The sequence below is a fragment of the Lepidochelys kempii genome, chromosome 2 (assembly GCF_965140285.1).
Source record: "Lepidochelys kempii isolate rLepKem1 chromosome 2, rLepKem1.hap1, whole genome shotgun sequence".
Lineage (NCBI taxonomy): Eukaryota > Metazoa > Chordata > Testudines > Cheloniidae > Lepidochelys > Lepidochelys kempii.
This window is the reverse complement of record NC_136381.1, coordinates 43530919-43551265: the sequence shown is the minus strand read 5'-3', so window position 1 is coordinate 43551265 and position 20347 is coordinate 43530919. Positions and strand designations below refer to the sequence as shown.

The window sequence follows — 20347 nt, the reverse complement described above, 5'->3', positions numbered from 1 at the left end:
TCTTGTGGGTGGGGTATAGTGAGTTTAATGTATACTTCAGTCGGAAGGTAACAATCTGTTCTGATTGGAATGCAAAGTACTTCATACTGTCAAGATTGTATGAGGCCTGATCTACGCTACAAAGTTAGGTCAACGTAAGCCATCTTGTGTCAACCTAGTTGTGCATGTGTCTACATTTAAACTTGTCTCCCACTGATATAAGCACCACATTACAGCGACACAGTAACGCCATCCCCCGTTGAGCCAGGGTTGATGTACTGAGGTCAATGCAGCACGAGTGTAAATGCTGTTGCCTATGTCAACCGTAACAGTCCTCCAGCAGCTGTCCCACAATGCCTGACACTGATAACTCTGCTCACAATGGTAAATGCCCAGCGGTTACAGAAACCGAACGGCCTCCCTTCCCATTAAAGCCTCATGCATTTTTTGAATGACTTTTCCTGATTGTCCAGCTTGACAAGCACATCTAGCAGCAGTCCATTGTTGTGTACAACTGCCCAGCTGACCATGCAGGCTACGTGCTCCAGGGGCACTCTGGGATGGAGTAGACAGGAGATATTGCATCTCCTGGGCCAGTGAGGAGAAGAGGCTGTATAGGCCCAGCTATAGATCCACCAAAGAAAGGTGGACATCTGTGAGCAGATTGCATGGGAGATGCAGGCGAAAGGTATGACGGAGACTGGCACCAGTGCCATATGAAAGCAAAGGACCTGCGTCCCGCTAACGGAAGGCCGGCAGTTTATCTGGTGCCGAGCTGTAGACCTGCCACTTTTACAAAGAGTTGAACGCTGTACTTGGCGGAGACCCCGCCCCCACTCTACAGACCAGTGTGGATACCACCAAGACACCCAAGTCTCGAGCCCCTGGCAAGGATGAGGAAGAGGTGGAGGAGGATGTGGGAGTAGGAGGTCCAGCTACACAGTGAGCCAGAACCTGTTTGAGACTCCACCGCAGTCCAGTCAGTCCTGGCAGTTGAGCACAAGCGAGCCTGATGCAGAGGAAGCAACCTTGGATAAGTGTGTAAAATGTATTTCCCATTACAGTGATGGCACCCTCAACTTACCAGGACACAGCTGTTGACGCTTCATTAATTTACTTGTAGTAGAAGAGGTAGTGTTACAACAAAAAGAGGTAAAATTTTAGGGGAGCAAGGGAAGGGAGTTCTGCATCTTCACTTTCACTTTCCATTGGAACTATTCTGACAATGGTACCTCTGTGTTTTTATTTGCATCTGCTGCCATTGCAGCCTTGAGGGGTTCCACCTCCACACCTGTGGAATGCCCAAGCCAGATAACGAGAAAGAAGAGGACTCAGGATGACACATGCAACACTGTCTTGCAGGATCTTGCTAAATCAGACGGTGAACAAGGGGCCTGGAGGGTGAACACAGCAGGTAGCCTGTAGAAAGGCCCAGGAATCTCAAAAGGGAAAATGGAGTCAGATGCACCAGGACATAACAGGGCTTCTCTGGCAGCAAACAGATGCTGACGACTGTTGTGGAACTACAGGTTCAACAATCATGGGCTTGCCACCCTTTGCAGTTCATGGAGAACTCCATTACAGCATCTCCTTACACACCGTGATCAACATTCCACATGGTATCAGGAGGCCGCATCCCTCCTCCTACCACTTCACCCCAAAGAACATTAAGGACAACCACACTTCTCATACACTGACCTGAGACAGCTATGGTTGCTGTATGTGTAAGTAAAATGGACATGAATGTTCTTTCCTTGAAGTTCTGTTCCATTAATTTAAGTTTTTAATGCATTTCCATTTAAATTGCACAGACTTCTTCTTGGACTGACTTTATTACTGAATAAAATTCTATTTGGAAAAATAGTCTTTATTAGTTCACAACATAAACTGCAGAGAGCTTAGCAGTTCTGAAAGGACCTACTTCTTGCTGTACAGTGTGACAGCACATAGGATCAGTGACACAGTGTAATAATCATACATGTACAGCAAAAGCTGCAAAATTAATAGGTGTATTGACTGTTCTGTTCAGATGTACACCATGCATCACACAATTCCTAACAGACCCCAAAACAGCAGGACCAGATAGAGCACAATCCACCACAGTGCATTACTATGGCTCACTGTTAAAGTGCTCTTTCAAAGCTTCTCTTAGCTATATAGCTCAGGGCTGAGCTCTCCTAATAGGATATGCATGCCACCTATTGCTCCACAGCCGTTTGGGAACTGCATTGCTGTAAATCCATCCACTACATCCTGCACATTGCTCAGAGTCACAATCCTGCATAGCAGGAGGCAATTAATGGCCCTGCACACTTTCATGACAATGGGGCCCCACAGTGGATTTTCCATTGCCAGAATGATTTCCCACTGATTGGTAGCAATCCAGCTCTGCAAGTTTCCACAAGGCGATTGCCACTCACTACTCCACTGTAAATGCAGCTCTCATTTTGGTGCCCTAGCACTGGAGGGCTGGGACAAGCTCAGCACACAGATCCAGAAATATGGCCTTGCACATCCAGAAGTTTTGCAGCCACTACTTGTCGTCCCAAGCCTGCATTATGATGTCATCCTGCCAGTCAGAGCTCGTTTCTCGGGCCCAGAAGCGGCTCTCCACCATCTGCAGCTGCTCTGTGAACACCACCACCAACGTTAGAATTGATTCACAATATATCTCACAGCTATCTGTCCTCCAATAAATCATCGTATTCCCCACTGATTCAGTTCTTCTTACAACTCTGCAAATATCGGAGGAACATGCATTCTGTGCTTGCAACACTTATGATAATAGTGCAGAACTGTGCAGGCTCTGTGCTTTTGTCAGAGATGGTGGACAGTAAGGAGGGCCATGTGGATTTGTTTTTTGTTTTGTTTTTTTTTAAAAAAAGGTGCAAAAATTATGAGATCTAAATAGTTGCATGCTGAGAAGTTGAACCCTTGCTCCCAGTCCCCCATGTGCAACTCGTTTCTGCCTCACCAGGCATTGTTGAAACTTCCCCAAAAGACACTGTGCTGGATGGTGGTGGGTTGTACACTGGGATACCTACCCATGGTGCACTGCACCGTGCATCGACACAAGTGCTCCTGGTGAGTATCTGCAGTGCCAATAGGAGGAGCTAAGTATGCATGCACACAAGCAATATATGAACTGTGGTAGCTTCGTTACTTAACTTGCATCAACCAAAGTTTATAGAGTAAATATGGCCTTAGTAAGTGGAATATCAGATGGCTAATCGAAACCTCTTGTGGTAATCTACTGTTGGTTCCCTGAAAGCCATCTATAGTCTTTTACAGCGGTGCTTCTCAAGCTATGTGATGTGGGGGACCGGCAAATTTTTTTTCCCCAACGTGTGCGCAGACCAGCAGCCGATGGCTCGTGGACCGGCACCGGTCCGCGGACCACCACTTTGAGTAGCACTGTTTTACAGCATGAAGTATCCTTTCAGGGACATGCTGTGCATATCCGCCATTGTTTGCTGGAAGCCCAGGGCATACTTTAACAACATATCATGCTGAAACATTCAACCTCCCTAAAAATATCTAAAGGCAAGTTCTCATTAAACCACTCTTCATTTCTATCTGTACTAAACAAACTGTGTTGCATTCCCTTCATCACCAGCTACCAACAATTTAAGTTTCAGAGTAGCAGCTGTGATAGTCTGTATTCGCAAAAAGAAAAAGGAGGACTTGTGGCACCTTAGAGACTAACAAATTTATTTAAGCATGAGCTTTCGTGAGCTACAGCTCATGCTCAGATAAATTTGTTAGTCTCTAAGGTGCCACAAGTCCTCCTTTTTCTTTTTGTGGATACAGACTAACACAGCTGCTACTCTGAAACCTTTGAAGAGATGGTGCCATAGGTGCACTCACCGCCGGTGGTGCCTCCTCCTGGCTGTCCTGGGGATTAGATCTCCCCGGTGCAGGGTCTATCCTGTCATCCTGTGGATCCCTCTCGCTCCAAGAACCACAGCCTCCTCTTCATGACTCAGCCCTTTAGCTGGGGTCACTATGTAGTTTCCCCTTCCAGGGGGGTAACAAAGTCTTTCCAGAACAACTTCTCCTAGGTAGTCCACTGCCACGTCCCCAGTGGCTGGTAGAGGAACCTGGCCTCATCCTCTACTCTCGGTTCTAACTTGGGTCCTCCAGTCAGCAGCCAAGGCCTGCACCATCTTATCTTGCTGTTTTCCCCTTCTGTTGCCAGCTTTCTGGCTTATATAGAACCCTTCAGATGAGTCTTCTTCAAATCAATTCCCTGTTCCTCTTCCAGGTGCAGCCTGTGGAGTTAATTGGCCCACCTGGCCAGATTAACCCCTTCCAGTCCTGTGTGGGGTTGGCACCCAAGCACAGATAAGTTATGTTTTACTGAACCAAGATGGACAGCTCACATTTATCTGCAAAGGGGGGAAAAAATGTAAAAGTTTTTAGATTTGGAACTTCCCTATCTTGAAACTTAGGCAAGTGTAGCAAACTTAACTATCATGTCACTTACCAAACTCAACCACTTAATGTAAAAGCAAGGAAATGAATAGGTAAGCACGTAATAAAACTTGCACAGGCCACATAAAACAAATAATCCTTCTCAATAAGATATGCAACCTTAATTCTGACCTAAATTACTATTCTTTCTTTGAGTCCATAATATATACACAAGAAACAACCCTTTTGGGGAAAAAACAAGAACTGTGACCCTGTAAAACCATTCATGCAGGCATAAGGATCTACCTGTGCAGAGCCCCTACACTGCAGTCAAAGGGTCCTACTGCAAGCTGCTCAGGACAGGGCCTGTAGATACACAACAATTTCATATATTGATCAGCCTCAGAAGCAAGTCCAAATATGCCCATAAAGTTATCTTTAATTGACAGTTGTACACTATTCCTAAGAAACTAAATGTGTGATACTATTCCAAAGAAAATCAACTAGAACTTACTTTACCTCAAAATTCTACTTTCTTAATACATCAGCTGACTTCTTCCATTTGATAGTCTTATTGCAACTAAACAAGCCACAGACTTTATTAAATAAATAAATTAAGACTTTTCCTAAATATTAGAAGATATTTAGTTAGTGCCCTAACAGAAACTACCCTATGGAAAGATATGAATTTATCTGAGGGGTATAAGGACTTACTCCCTTGGGTTTTGGAAATGAAGTACTTTTTTTGGTCTTTGAGTAATCTTAACCTTTTTTTTATGAAGTTTTCTGTAACAGAAAATAATCCAGCAAATGTGAAGTAAGTGCAAGGGGAAGGAGTGGGTCTCCTCCGTGCTAAATTATATGTTTAAATGCATGTACATGGAAAAGCAATAAGGAGTCAGTAGCTAATGACCGAACATTGGCCCATAAATCTAGTAAGTGAGCATTTATGGAAATAAGGAAAGCCTCTTTGACCTACTACCAAAATGTTCAACAGCTTGTGTTGACAAGGTCAAGGATTTCTATAATGGCTGATTCTATCGTTGACAGAGTGCTCTACTCCCTTTTTTTCTTTCTTTTCTCTGTACCGCCCCCACCTTCCAAGTTTTCTTGTGCTGATCACAAGCCCCTCAGGGAGACAGTTTCAACTATCTTTCTTCCCCTGTACTAGTGCAGGGGTCGACAACCTTTGGCACGCGGCCCATCAGCATAAGCTGCTGGCAGGCTGCAAGACATTTTGTTTACGTTGACCGTCCGCAGGCACGGCCCCCTGCAGCTCCAGTGGCTGGGAATGGCAAACCGCAGCCACTGGGAGCTGCGGGGGGCTGTGCCTGTGGGCGGTCAACGTAAACAAAATGTCTCACGGCCCTCCAGCAGAATATGCTGATGGCCGTGCACCGAAGGTTGCTGACCCCTGTACTAGGGCTATAGTTTTTAATAAAAAAGCTTGTCCCTGTAAAGGACTGCAGATGTGATATATAAGAAAATCATGTAAGAGTTGAGTTGATTTGTTACATTGATCATAAACTGCTGTAATTACATGGCTTGTGCATGTTCACACAACACACCTTGTGTCAGCGGAACGCATCCACAGTTGGTGCTTTAGCACCGACAGTGAGCAGTGCACTGTGGCTAGCTATCCCCCTATGCAAATCATCACCTTGTCCCACTTGGAGTTCTGGGAATGGATTGCAATGCATCATGAGGAAGGATCACTGCCCCCATGATGCAGTTTCCTCCATTCCATAATTCCAAGGGCTTCCAATGGCATTTCATGCCATTTTTCAATTCTACCTGTACACTTTGCACCCACCCTCTCTGCCTGAAAGCATGGATCCTGCACTGCTCACCAGTCTTGTGATAAATGTTTTGAACCCAATATGTCTGATCATACGGTATTTCATGAGCTGCGAATCTGAACAGGAATCCGTTCTGCCTGTCCTGCTATGTGCCATGGAAAGAAACCATTCAAGATTGTCATTCGCAGAGAGCTGCACACGGTGGACCGTCACTATTGGGGTTGGGAAATGAGCACTGAGTGGTGGAATCGGATTGCGATGCAGGTATGGGATGATGAGCAGTGGCTGCAGAACTTTTGTAAGCGTAAAGCCACCTTTCTTGAACTGTGTGCTGAGCTTTCTCCTGCCCTGTGGCACAAGAACACCAAAATGAGGGCCGCCGTAAGGGTGGAAAAGCAAGTGGTGATCACTGTGAAGAAGCTGGCAATTCCAGACTGCTACTGGTCAGTTGCAAATCAGTTTGGAGTTGTGAAGTCCACCGTGAAGATTGTGGTGATGCAAGTATGCAGGGTCATTAATCGTCTCCTGCTACGAAGGACTGTGTCTCTGGGCAATGTGCGTGAAATAGTGGATGACTTTGCGACGATCGGTTTCTCTAACTGTGGTGGGGCAGTAGATGGGCGTGCACATCCCAAATTTGGCCCCAGACCATCTTGTGATGGAGTACATCAAGAGAAAAAGGCAACCTCTTTATGGTATTGCAGGCACTGGTGGATCACTGGGGTCATTTCACTGACATCAACACAGGGTGGTCAGGGAAGGTGCATGATGCATGCATCTTCAGGAACACTGGCTTGTATAGAAAGCTGCATTCAGGGTCTCTATTTCCAGACCAGAAGATTCCAATAGGGGATGTGGAAATACCCAAAGTGATCCTGGGAGACCCTGTGGCTCATGAAGCCTTACAATGGAAACCTTAACAGCAGTAAGGAACACTTCAACAACAGACTCAGCAGGTGCAGAATAATCATAGAATGTGCATTTGGCAGATGAAAGCGTTGTTGGCGCTGTTCTTTTGGCAGGTTAGACCTCCGTAAGGAAAATATTCCCATGATCATAGCAGCCTGATGTGTTCTGCATAACGTTTGTGAAGCCAAGGGGGAAAAGCTTCCCCAGGGGTGGAAGGTTGAGGTGGATCACCTGGCAGCTGATTTTGAACAGCCAGATATCAGGACAATTAGAGGGACACAGCAGGTGCTATTCAAATCAGGGAGGCTTGGAAGCATCATTTTGACAATGAGCACCAGGAGTGTGTCTTTCTATAATGAATTGAGCCAAGCATTGTTTACTTGCCATCTTGAATGACTCTTGTAATGATTCCTGCCTATTAACTGTACTCTGCAAATGTGGCGATTTACCACAGTATTTGAAGAATACATCTGAAGAAGTGAGCTGTAGCTCACGAAAGCTTATGCTCTAATAAATTGGTTAGTCTCTAAGGTGCCACAAGTCCTCCTTTTCTTTTCACAGTATTTGAATGTCTGTTGCAGCCACACTGTAGGTCACAAATAAAGAATCACTGTCTTTGTAAGTCTACATTTTTTACTGAACAGCAATACACAGATTAACATTTCTTACAGGGACATGACAATTAGCAGCACTCGCTGAAGTAAGGATCTCACAGCTGTGTGCAAGTCCAGCTGTCATTAGGGAAAATGTCCCTGGGGAGAAGTGCAAAGGGTAATGCAATGGGCAGCGAACATGAGAGGAATGTATAGGCAGAGTTTGGGGAGGGCAAGGAATGCAGTTCTCTGTGGGCTGTGTGGGGGGTCGAGCGTGCATGTGTTCTGCCTGCAGCGCAATCAGGGACAACAGCATCTCTGGCTGGTCCTCCATGAGCTTTATTATCCACTCCTGACCCTGTCTTCTCTCTTGCCTATCCAGTTGTTGTTTCTCTCTCCATGGTCTGTGCTCACTATCTGCCTGATCTGACAATTGCAGCAATTCCTAAAACCTGTCCTCCTTACTCCTACTCCTCCTTGTTCATCTCCTTATCTGATGGAGGCACTCTGCCAGTGTGTAGGAGCTGGCCCTCAAAGGCAGAAGCAAACGAAACAATACACAGTCAGTATTGTGTGTGCACTCAATATTGAATCATAAAAGTTACATACACCTGTTTCTCACTTGGCAAACATGCAGCATGGCCAGAACATTAACCATGGTGAGTTTGGGCTGTGAGGAAAGAGCGTGCAAGACAAGACAGGGTCTGGGTGGTTTCAGAAGGGCATCAATACAGGCACCTACCGATACTATTCTGAATAGTGGCACAGTTTTACACAGGCAGGGGTGATCAAAGCTGAATCACACACTGGTGAGGGTAAACAAAGATGCAAGGGTGCATCTCTTGCCTGTGTGCACCTTCAGAATAGGTATGTGTGCTGCATTTGTTCCTCCAGAAGTAATCGGCGCTGCAAAGTTTCCTACAGCAGGGGAAGAAACAAAACAGCTCTACCAAGAAACCTTCAGCAGAGGATGGCAGAGTATCTACAGAAAAGCTTCCTAGAGATCTCTGTGGAAGATTCCTGGGAGATTTCAGTGTGTATTAACCAACTTTTCCGCAGGTCTCCCACTGCGTAGCTGCACGGGGGAATGCAAATCAGAATCAAACGGTATCTAGTGGTGTTAATTTTGATCCCTTCTCTCCTGTGCATCATGTCACAAAATGAAGGACACCTCTGCCTTATGTAACCGTGCTCTTTCAAAGAAAAATGAGTACGTACTGGAGCTCCCCTCTTCTCCTTGAGGCATGCCAGACCTGGACTGTTGGGACTGGCTAGATCCCTCCAGAGTCAAAAAGATGTCCTGGCTCTCCACACCACGGACAAGCCTATTGCCTGTCCCACATCTTCCTCCAAATCAATGTCCTTGTCCACCACTTCATCCTCAGGATTGACTCCACTGGTCGCTACCACCAATCCAACCGAAATATCCACAGGGCTCTTGGTGGTGGAAGTGGAGTTGCCACCAAGGATGGCATGCAGTTCCTTGTTTTCAGCGCCACAACTGAGCTATGGTTGGCCTCCCTTGCCTTCTGGTACACCTGCCTCAGCTTCTTGATCTTAGTGTGGCACTGCTGTGCGTCCCTTTCATGCCCCTGCTCATCTCTGGCAGGAGCAAAGTTCCTATGGCTGGATCAGAGCTGTGACTGCACAGCCTCCTCTCCCTACAGACTCAACAGATTCAGCAGCTCCTGAGCACTCCACATGTACTCATCTTAATCACACCTACATTTTAAACACAATTCACTTCTTCTCACACAGTGAGAATAGCTCCTTGCCTTGTAAATTCTTGTGCCACTGACCAAAATAAGAGCAAGTATACCTAGTTGTTTATAACACATCATTTCCTGAGTTTAAAATAAATCCCTTTCAAAAAGCTGGATGATGCTTGTAAACTTAGATCTTTTTTCAAATTAGTATAACACAATCATCCAAGGGCTGTGGTTACTTATTTATGAGCATGCTTAATACACTGTTTTGGACAGCATGATGTCTCTCTAGTGGTTGGCATCAGAGAGGATAAGAGCCTGTTTTTGTTACTGGAGTTTTCCTTTAAATCAAATGCTAGGTGATGAAAGGCTAATATTCAGAGACTGACAAGTCATCAGGAGGGGTAGAAGTCATGAGTTTGAGTTAAACTTCTACTGTCACAATTGGTGTCTTCAGCTGAAAGTCAGGTTTGCTCTTGGTACTTGTAGATCAGGAAACTGGAATTCGTCACAGAATTTCCTGTTAAAGCAGAGCGTGGAAGAAGTATCGTAGCCATGGTGCTTCCTCACTATTGCACTCCTCAGAAGGAGAAACAAATTTATGGGAAGAACTATAGTAGTTAAATGGTTTTGAAGATTATCAGCATCTTAAACTAATACCTTGCAGACCATATCTTATGTTCATATAGCAGCCAGCATGTTGAGACCCTGATCTCAGTTAGTCTGCACACTAGCAAAGCATTAATGATAAAGAACAGCTGTACTTCCAATAGCTAATCATGGAGGAAGGATGCCCTTGTTCTTAAGGAGAGACCCAAGGTTTGCCACTGACTTCTTGTGCGACTTGGGGGTAAATCAATCTCTGCCAATTTTGCTAATCTCTAGAACGTGGCTAATACTAGACTGACTTTGAGGTGTAAAGTCTGTAACACTCCCTGAGATCCTTGAAAGTTGCTGTAAGTGCAAAGCATATTTATGTTCATCTAAAGGGCATCAGAACCAATCCTCACTTCTGAATATTCAATGGAGAAAAATGACTTGTGAGGAAGATGATAGCGGCTATCTAAATTGCATCATTCAGCATGAAACGGTGGCTGGTTTTGGTTTTTAAAATAGATGCTGCATCTGTCACTTTGTGTGATGTGGTTCCGTAAGAGTGTGAAACTTCCCGACATCTTGCAGCATAACACTAAATGTTACGTAGCAATCATGACAACATAAAAGCACTTGTGACTGATATTGGTCGTGGTGTTCATGAAGTTAGACTTAGAATTTTCTACAATTTTGTACTCATTGGTTTTTTTGCAAGGTTCAGTTTGATGATGGCTCTTCCTTCTGCTCTTCTATAGAAATACCATTCACATATTGTTAGTGAAGAGGAGTTAAGTGAAGATTCCATGTTCCAATGTGTGATCTCCAGTCTGTTTTTTCTGATATATTAAGAGAACTCCTATAGTTGGGGGCAGGAGGGGGGAAGAGTGCTGTAACTGGGGGCTAGAAACCCCTCCTGCAGGTTACATGCTTATTGACGTATTTTAGTCTCTAGAGAATGACTTTTTTTCTCAATCACAGTTGGATGTACCTTTCAAGAAGCACCCAGCAATACTTACTCTTCCCTAAATATTCCCCAGTGGCAGGCTGCTAGAGTTCCAAAAATTATTCAAATCAGAGCATTCCCACAATACAGGCAGAGAAGTACTACTGGCTCCATTCCTGTCACTTTTTTTGTTTTCCAATTCTGTTTATCCTATACAGAGGGATAGTAGTTACACACTAACCAATAGTGGGAGATGCAGTGTCTATTAGATATGCCATGACATTTCATTAACTAGAAAATGTTTATAACCAATTTGGATGGTGCATCAGTTCCTAATGACGTCTCAGTGTTTCGGAAGGGCAGTTGGTCTGATCTCAAAATATGGGTTGGTAAGCTAGTGTCAAAAAACATAGAGGGGCAGCTGTTGTGAAGAATAATTTTGTGTAGGTATCCATGTTTAAAAGGCAGAGATGGAAGTCCAGATAGATGGCTGTACAATTTATTGGAAAGAGCTTGATTCCAAAAACATCACTAGCTCCTGCTCTAGAACTAAATAGCTTTCAAAATCCCTTTGTTGCATTATTTCTGGTCTATATTGAGGGCAAATCTCTAAGAAATGGTGGCCTAGTATGGCTTGTCCTCTTGTGTTGCAGGTAAAACACTAAACTAGATGGTCAACTAATATAGACACTAATGTCTGGCCCAATTCTGAAAGTGTTACACAGCCTGCTTGCAAAGCTGGAGTAAATGTAAAAGGCTTCACAGGGCCATCTTAATCACTGTTCAAAGTAGTCTGTACAGTTTCCTATTAAGTCAGCCATCCTTCTGAAATATTGATATAAATGTTCCTGTTTGGATGGAGAAATATATAGTTCTATTCTCTTCTGGTCATTTAAAGATCTTAGGGCAGGTTTTGTAAGAGTGTAGAGTGCTACCACAAGTGTTCCAGCCAAATGTTAACTTCAGCAATTTCATTATGCCTGTATGAAATTCACTCTGTGTTCTAAGCTGGAAGTGGTGTACTACTGTGCCCCACAAACTGTTGATACAGTTTTGTATGCTTAAAACTGTTACAGTGTGTTTTCCTGCTATTGAACTGCATTTCAGTACTGAGTGCTTACAGACACTGCACTTTGTTTATGCTGCAAGCCAGACGTGCACACGTTGCCATTGATGCTGTGATATGACAAAACAGTCTGTCCTTGTGTCAACCCAAAGGGTAGTTCAAAACCTTTTAGTCCTCTGAAAGCTAGACTTGTCGGTGTTGGAACCCTCTCAAGGAGGTGACTGTTCGAAATTGAAGGAACCTTGGTAACCCTAAATGGTGTATGTAGCTTGAGCTTTGGGGATCGTTGAAGATGGAATGTTCTGTTATATGTTTGTTAATAATTGAACTGAGCTGGATGCAAAGCCCTGAGGTAAGTGGGGAAGTGGGATAACAGGAGGAAGCACGAGCAGGAGAGCACAAGAGGGGAGGACTCCTGCTTCATACTGAGAAAGCAGGACAATCAGCAAGTATCTTAAGTGCCTGTACCCAAAAGCAAGAAGCCTGGGAAACAAGCAGGGAGAACTGGAAGTCCTGGCACAGTCAAGGAATTATGATGTGATTGGAATAACAGAGACTTGGTGGGATAACTCACAGGACTGGAGTACTGTCATAGATGGATATAAACTGTTCAGGAAGGACAGGCAAGGCAGAAAAGGTCAGGGAGTTGCACTGTACATAAGAGAGCAGTATGATTGCTGTATGAAACTGCAGAAAAACCTGAGAGTCTCTGGATTAAGTTTAGAAGTGGTGAGCAACAAGGGTGATGTCGTGGTGGGAGTCTGTTATAGACCACCAGACCAGGGGGATAAAGTGGATGAGGCTTTCTTCAGGCAACTAACAAGTTACTGGATCGCAGGCCCTGGTTCTCATGGGGGACTTCAATCATCCGAATATCTGCTGGAGAGCAATACAGCCGTGCACAGACAATCCAGGAAGTTTTTGGAAAACGTAGGGGACAATTTCCTGATGCAAGTGCTGAGGAACCAAACTAGGGGCAGAGCTCTTCTTGACCTGCTGCTCGCAAACAGGGAAGAATTAGTAGAGGACGCAGAAGTGGATGGGAACCTGGGAGGCAGTGACCATGAGGTGGTTGAGTTCCAGATCCTGACACAAGGAAGAAAGGAAAGCAGCAGAATACGGACCCTGGACTTCAGAAAAGCAGACTTTGACTCCCTCAGGGAACTGATGGGCAGGATCTTATGGGAGAATAACATGCGGGGGGAAAGGAGTCCAGGAGAGCTGGCTGTATTTTAAAGAATGCTTATTGAGGTTGCAGGAACAAACCATCCTGATGTGTAGAAAGAATAGTAAATTATGGCAGGCGACCAGCTTGGCTTAACAGTGAAATCCTTGGTGATCTTAAACACAAAAAAGAAGCTTACAAGAAGTGGAAGATTGGACAAATGACCAGGGAGGAGTATAAAAATATTGCTCAGGCATGCAGGAGTGAAATCAGGAAGGCCAAATCACACTTGGAGTTACAGCTAGCAAGAGATGTTAAGAGTAACAAGAAGGGTTTCTTCAGGTATGTTAGCAACAAGAGGGTGGTCAAGGAAAGTGTGGGCCCCTTACTGAATGGGGGAGGCAACCTAGTGACAGAGGATGTGGAAAAAGCTAATGTACTCAATGCTTTTTTTGCCTGTCTTCACGAACAAGGTCAGCTCCTAGTGGGCAGCACAGTGTGGGGAGGAAGTGACCAGCCCTCTGTGGAGAAAGAAGTGGTTCAGGAGTATTTAGGAAAGCTGGACAAGCACAAGTCCATGGGGCCAGATGTGGTGCATCCGAGGGTGCTAAAGGAGTTGGCGGATGTGATTGCAGAGCCATTGTCCATTATCTTTGAAAACTCATGGCAATTGGGGGAGGTGCCGGATGACTGGAAAAAGTCTAGTGTAGTGCCCATCTTTTAAAAAGGGAAGGAGGAGGATCTGGGGAACTACAGGCCAGTCAGCCTCACATCAATCCCTAGAAAAATCATGGAGCAGGTCCTCAAGGAATCAATTCTGAAGCACTTAGAGGAGAGGAAAGTGATCAGGAACAGTCAGCATGGATTCACCAAGGGCAAGTCATGCCTGACTAACCTAATTGCCTTCTATGACAAGATAACTGGCTCTGTGGATGAGCAGAAAGCAGTGAACATGTTGTTCCTTGACTTGAGCAAAGCTTTTGATATGGTCTCCCACAGTATTCTTGCCAGCAAGTTAAAGAAGTATTGGCTGGATGAATGGACTAAAAAGTGGATAGAAAGCTGGCTAGATCGTTGGGCTCAACAGGCAGTGATCAATAGCTCCATGTCTAGTTGGCAGCAAATTTGGTAGACCAGCAATTTCCCTCTTTGTCCACAGAGCATTATCTGGAGGTCTGCAGAGAGCTGGTTGATCAAATGATGTTGACTGCTCCCTGTTTCCACATGTTAAACTACATTCAAAGACCACTGCAATTATAATAAATACTTTCCTAATCATCTTTCCATGTAAGCAATTCTGTAGTTGCTACTGGGAGAGGAGGTGGTCTCCGATTTAAAATATTTCTATATAAGGAAAATCCACATGATGAAAGTTGGGGAAACCCTTCAGGTATTATCTACCTGATTTGGGCAGGTAAATGCTGTCTGCATAGTAAAATCCAGTTTGGGGGCATGTAAAAACTTGGATGTTAACACTTCAGAAATTGCCTCTTAAAAAGGAATCCTGTTTTGTTTTGGGAATCCTTGTAGACTACTGCAATTTCCAAAACACTGCTGGAAAAGGCTAGTTTAGACACTATTGATTAGAGCCAAGGTGAATGACCTACTCTCACAAGAAAGGATCTGCAGTGGAGATGGTATCCTCTACTCTTCAATTCTATTACTCACCTGAAAAGCATCTTTCTGTTTAAATCAGATTTTTGTGCAAACCTTTAGGAAGATCTTAGTTGATAAGGCGCCTCCTCTCTTATGGCCAAAAGCTAGTCTTAAAATTATATTCTGCAAGAAGGTTTTATGTATATGTCAAGAGTTGCGGTGTTGCTGCATAACCTTCCTGCCTCCACATAAAACATGCAAGTGCTTGTTCCTCCTGGATGCTGGTACTGTTACATCAGAGGAGAGAATTCATCCTGACTCGTCTTCAGCATGAGAGTACTGAGATTCTTTAAGATGAAGCTGTTTTGCCTAGGAAATGGTCAACTTTAGGTCCAGCTGAGCTGGCGGTGTGCAGTTAAAACTATTATGTTTAGGGCTGACTAAAGACATGTCTGGATGGGAAAATTTTTTGTTGAGGTGTGCGTGCAGGGAGCTGTACTGGTATAAAACTGTTTTAACTGGTAAAACTTTCCCATGTAGACAAGACCTAAACCTGAGCTAAGGTCTTACCTTTCATCCACCGTAAGGCTGTAGATATGTCAACCTAACCCCTGGTATAGGTCTAGCTAGGTTGACAGAAGAATGCTTCCACTGAAGCAGCTACTGCCGCTTGGGTAGGTGGTGGTGAGAGAGCTATCTCGTTTTAAAATCCTAGTGGAGACAAACCATAGTTAGTTTTTACATTGCCATAACTAGTCAAGATAAAACTATCTGTCCTTTGTCCCCAATAGGATTAGGAGTAGAGCTCTTGATGTAAAAAAGCACACCTCTTTTGCAGCAAAACCATAGCTCAAGGTTTAGTTGTTCTGGTTCCTCCCTGAACTGAACTAGAAAATCTATCATGCTATATGCTATTTTCTGTGAAATCTTAAAACGGAGAGGAGGAGATGACAGTGTTCTGTTTGTATGCAAATTCTGCAAGGGTGAACGGAATCCTATAGCATAAATCTTGTATTACTCCCTTTTTGTGCATTTAAGATAATTTTACAGTTCAGAATAGCAAAAGATTTCACACATTCTCGTAGTTCTTGACCACTCTGGCTAAAGGGATAATGTTAATCAAGGTAGTGCCACTAAGCTATTCAGTTAATAGTTTATGGGAGAAACCCCTTCACTCCATGAGACAATGAGTGTAACCTAATCCGCATAAATCAATAGTGTGCACATGAATGTACCCTGGAATTTCATACATAATATCAGCTACTTTAGTGCATAAAGAATACTGTAGGAATTGCCAAATCAGAACTCAAAGATCTGTCAAATGAAATATCCTGTGTCATTAATGGCTCATGCTAAATGCTTCAGAGGAAAGCATAAAGCCACATGATTCTGAAATGTTTTGGTGGAAGGAAGGCAGGATTTCTCTTTACTCCCAGATAAATAGCTTAACTAGGAATCCTGGTTTTAAACTTTTCTCTGTTTAAATAACATTATTCCATCTAAGGTATATAACACTCCTTGAAAGCAACACCTGACTCCTTGAGCTCGCTTCTTGCTCCCATAAGTTTATTGTGACAACATGGAGTGATCCAGCTTGGAGTACTCCACTGAAGCAGGAAACAATAGCTGTGATTTACATAGCATCATACACACTAGGGGGGGAAAGGTTTTATCTGCTGAATACCCTGGTTAATCTGATTATTCTTAACCCCCTCCAGCACACCTCTGTAAAACTAAACACTCGCTTTCTGGGAACTGGATTACAAACGAATGTAGGTGATATATAAAGTATCATTTATTGGTAGATCTGAACAGTAATACGGCTACTATTTATGTAGAATGTGATCTTAAACTGAAATAATTGACCACCTTTATATAGCTCTTGTACTGGATTACTAGAACAAAATCATTCAGATACCTTCTCAGCTGAACTGTTCAGTCAATAGCTCTTTCACTGGACATCAATAACCTGGAAATGGGCTACATCAGAAGGTAGAAGTGCTAAGACACACAAACGCTGTGCTGAAAAGCTACCAGCTTTCCAGACATGAAGCCGTGATATGAATAATTTTTGCAAAAAGCACATTAATCCCTTGGTCATGAGATTAACCTACTTCTCACTATTCATCTTCCAGTCCCTGTATGTTTAATACTCTGAGTTTAACTTCTATTGGTAGATTGCTTGGTGAAACCTCTTGAAGATCCCTCTCCCATAGTGTGACCCTGTACGTACATTCTATATTGCTTTATGGATCTTACCTGCTGTTTCAATAATGGTTTAAGTGCCATCCCTGCTGAATAATTCACTTTTAGTGCTACATAGACGAGATGATCAGGTGCCCCTGAAGTAAGAAAAGATTCAAGCAGGTAAAACTCTCTGAAGGAATGGGGAAAGAAGGGTAACAATGAGGGAAGTACATGGCTCCATAGACAAGCTTGTGTCTATAATTTGTAGGCTTTGAGTCATGTGTTTCGTTTATATACACTTTAAAAAAAAATGATTGATAATCCCTGACAGTAGCTTTCCTATAGGCATCTTGGTAAAAATGAATCTTGAGGAGAGATTTTTTGATGGTGGTCCTGGCAGGTTTTGTGAATTAGTTTGAGGAGGACGTCTTTGCAATAGGAGTAGTGGAAGAAAGTGTGAAGGTACTTGTGGACCTGGCAAAGTGGACAAACTGATGTGAAGTGTTGCTGGCGGAACAGATGAGTGTGGTTGACTTGATGAGACACAAGCAGATATATAGGGAGGACATTATTGTAAGGTTTTTTCTCTTCGAATTTACATATAGTTTTTCCCTAGAGGAGGGAGGTGGGACAAGAAGGTGGTATCTTTAGTTTCACTCAATATAAAGATTTTTAATGCATGCTACAATAAATTATGGTGGTGAACTGTCTGTAAGGCTCCACCTAGCGGCCAAGTTCTCAACTTTTCCTTTCAGAGAATGTTGCAAACACGTGTACATTGCTGAATCACATATCTGATAACCTGGTGGTGGCTATCCCCTTGTTACATTTGCATTGCATTTGTTGATAGGTAAATGGCTTTCCTAGACAGTCTGTCTTTATTTTCTGAAGATGTTCTCTTGAGATTGTCCAAGCCTTTATTTGAGACAGGTCCCAGCTGACCAACCTTGTTTGACAACCGTTCTGTTTGTTTACCAGTCCTTTAGGTTATTAGATGAAGCTGATTCTTCAGCATCACTGCTGTTGCTGAGTTGTTTTTTGCACTCTGATACCATGGTGACAGGGAGCATTACAAATGCTTAGATTTGTAAATCTGTAGTCTGAAACATGCCCTGAGCTTTAACAAAAATTATGGCTGCCTTTTCCTGTTTCAGTTGAAAATTTGTGCCCTGCTTCTGATCATGTACATCTTAACTTGCATTCTAGCATGCAGCAGAGGATGGACTTGTACACACAAATGGCACGGCAAGGACAATGCCCAAAAAATGGATTTGCATTTAAAGGTCCCAGCAGTTAGACTTCCTTAGAAGAGACGGTAAGGATAAAGAACACTAGGATATTCCTTGGATGTCCGATTACTATTACAGTTAACTGCCTTTAACTCATTTGTATCGGCACCTTGCCAGCTGTCAATACATTCTCCTCCTTCGAAAACTGTACTCGTTCTGTAATCTTCACAGAACGCTTAATGTCACTTACTGACTTAAAATGGTCTCTTGGTTCCCTGACAGCACTTGCCTATCTAAGGCACTTTTACCCACAACTGGCACTTGCTGTGTAGGCAGTCTACATCCCAGTTCTTCTAAAACTGCAGTGCATTGCCTGTGGTGCTGGAGTAAGTAGTCTTCGGAAGAAAGTGAGGGGTGAAGACTTAGGGGAAAGAACCTCTTTAGAGTAAAGAATCTTATTCATGTTTTATCCCAAGATGCAACTTTGGGAATTTGGCAACGCTGGTCTCAGATGCCAAGTGGGATTTGGGTTTTAAAACTAGATATAGAATCGGGGGAAGTGATTATGTTCCATCCCCAACAAATGCAGTTTTTGATCAGCCCTTTCCATTTGCAAAAAGGCGGGATATCCCCTGGGCATAATTACCTTCTACATGCAAAGCTACAGCAGGTGAAGATTTACTGCTGTAGCATCCAGGTAGCTTTTCTCCTTGCATCTAGCGCAGAATCCACCACAGCCATTTTAAACCAGATGAAACATTTCAGCTAGTTAAGGGTTACCCATACAGATTCATTAGTTGGGTTGCTAAAGCCCAAAATGATGGTCTGATAACTTAAGGATTGTGCTTTGTTGAATAAACTAGGATTCATATTTTAATGAAATGTGTCCCTCCCTTTTCTAGTGGGGAAAAAAAAAAGCTATAGTGTTTGTAAAGTAGTAAATTTGCATGATATGGAGGCTTCCAAAAATTCAGTTTTCACTGTTCGTTACTATTCACTTTATTGAAAGAAATGATAGACTTCATGTTAAGGAAACAATGAATGAGAGCAGAGCAAAACCTATGTTCATAAATAACATTCAAATTCATTGTGTATTTCATGCAGATTTCTCCTAGCTTTCTGATGTTTGTGAACAACTACAGCCAGACAACTGGAGATCGTTTGATTACATTTCTAGTCCTCCTTTGGTCAAGCCAGTTGTTCATAAGAAAAATTCACCAGAACCTTGGAAATCATCATATTGACCTGTATCTATTTTTTTTAAAAATGAAATACACAATCTCAACAGAGACTTTCCTACACATATTGTCACTGGAAGCACTGAGCCCTTCTCTGAGAGCACACAGTTCAGAGATCACGAGTCCTGATTTTTTTTGTCTATACAGAAAGTATTAAAATGCTTTTCACGTGAATAGAATTATAGTTTAGATTAAATTTTCTAGATTCAGGACATTATCTTAATATACAAAAGTATGTTTGAAACCTCCAGTAAGCCCAAGTTTTTTATCTAATTTGTACACAGTTTAACGCTTTTAAATATACAAGGACCTTTAATTATGCATTCAACATTTTTATAAAACAGTTTTCTTGTCTTGTACATATTTGATTGTTCTGTGCAAAAAAAACCCTCTGTATACTTTGACAGATTCTAGCCAGGATTACTTTACACAGTGCAGAAATGGTTATGAATGTAAAATGATTACCTGAAAATTACTGTAACTTTGTAAAATACATGAAGTGTGAAGCGTTAAATGCTTTCTCTCCAACTCTTTCATCTTGTGCATTGCTTACATGTATAATGTATATTTAAGTGAATTTTACATAGAGCATAATGGGAAATATTCTCAAATCAGCTTGAAATAGGAATTAAAGGATGGATGCAATTAGCCTCAACTGACAGAAGCTAACTGCATCAATCCCATTTCTGATCTCCCCATCCTACCACCGACCAGATTCTTTGCATAGCAAGTGTTAAATGGCTTTCTGTCCAAGAGAAGTTCTCATGATCCAATTCAAGACTCCCCTTCAGAGGAGTACTAAAATCAATCTGAGAGGCCTGGCTGGCTTAAACTGGCAATGGAAGATGGAAACTCTCTCCTCTAAGTTACCTGTTCTTATCTAGCTCACATAGGTAGTAACTGAAAGGTGAATATCTTCATGCTCTCTGA

General features: G+C 43.0%; 1 protein-coding gene across 2 annotated transcripts in view; it reads left to right on the top strand.

Moving 5' to 3' along the window:
- ESRP1 (epithelial splicing regulatory protein 1) overlaps positions 1-19718 on the top strand; it is a 56361-nt gene extending 36643 nt beyond the window's left edge. For both annotated transcript variants that reach the window (XM_073329366.2, XM_073329365.2), the window contains exons 14-15: positions 18157-18265; positions 19284-19718. In XM_073329366.2, coding sequence (XP_073185467.1) covers positions 18157-18247 — 91 coding nt within the window. In that variant the 3' untranslated portion in view covers positions 18248-18265; positions 19284-19718. The remainder of the gene's footprint in view (positions 1-18156; positions 18266-19283) is intronic.
- Positions 19719-20347: the final 629 nt, after the last annotated feature.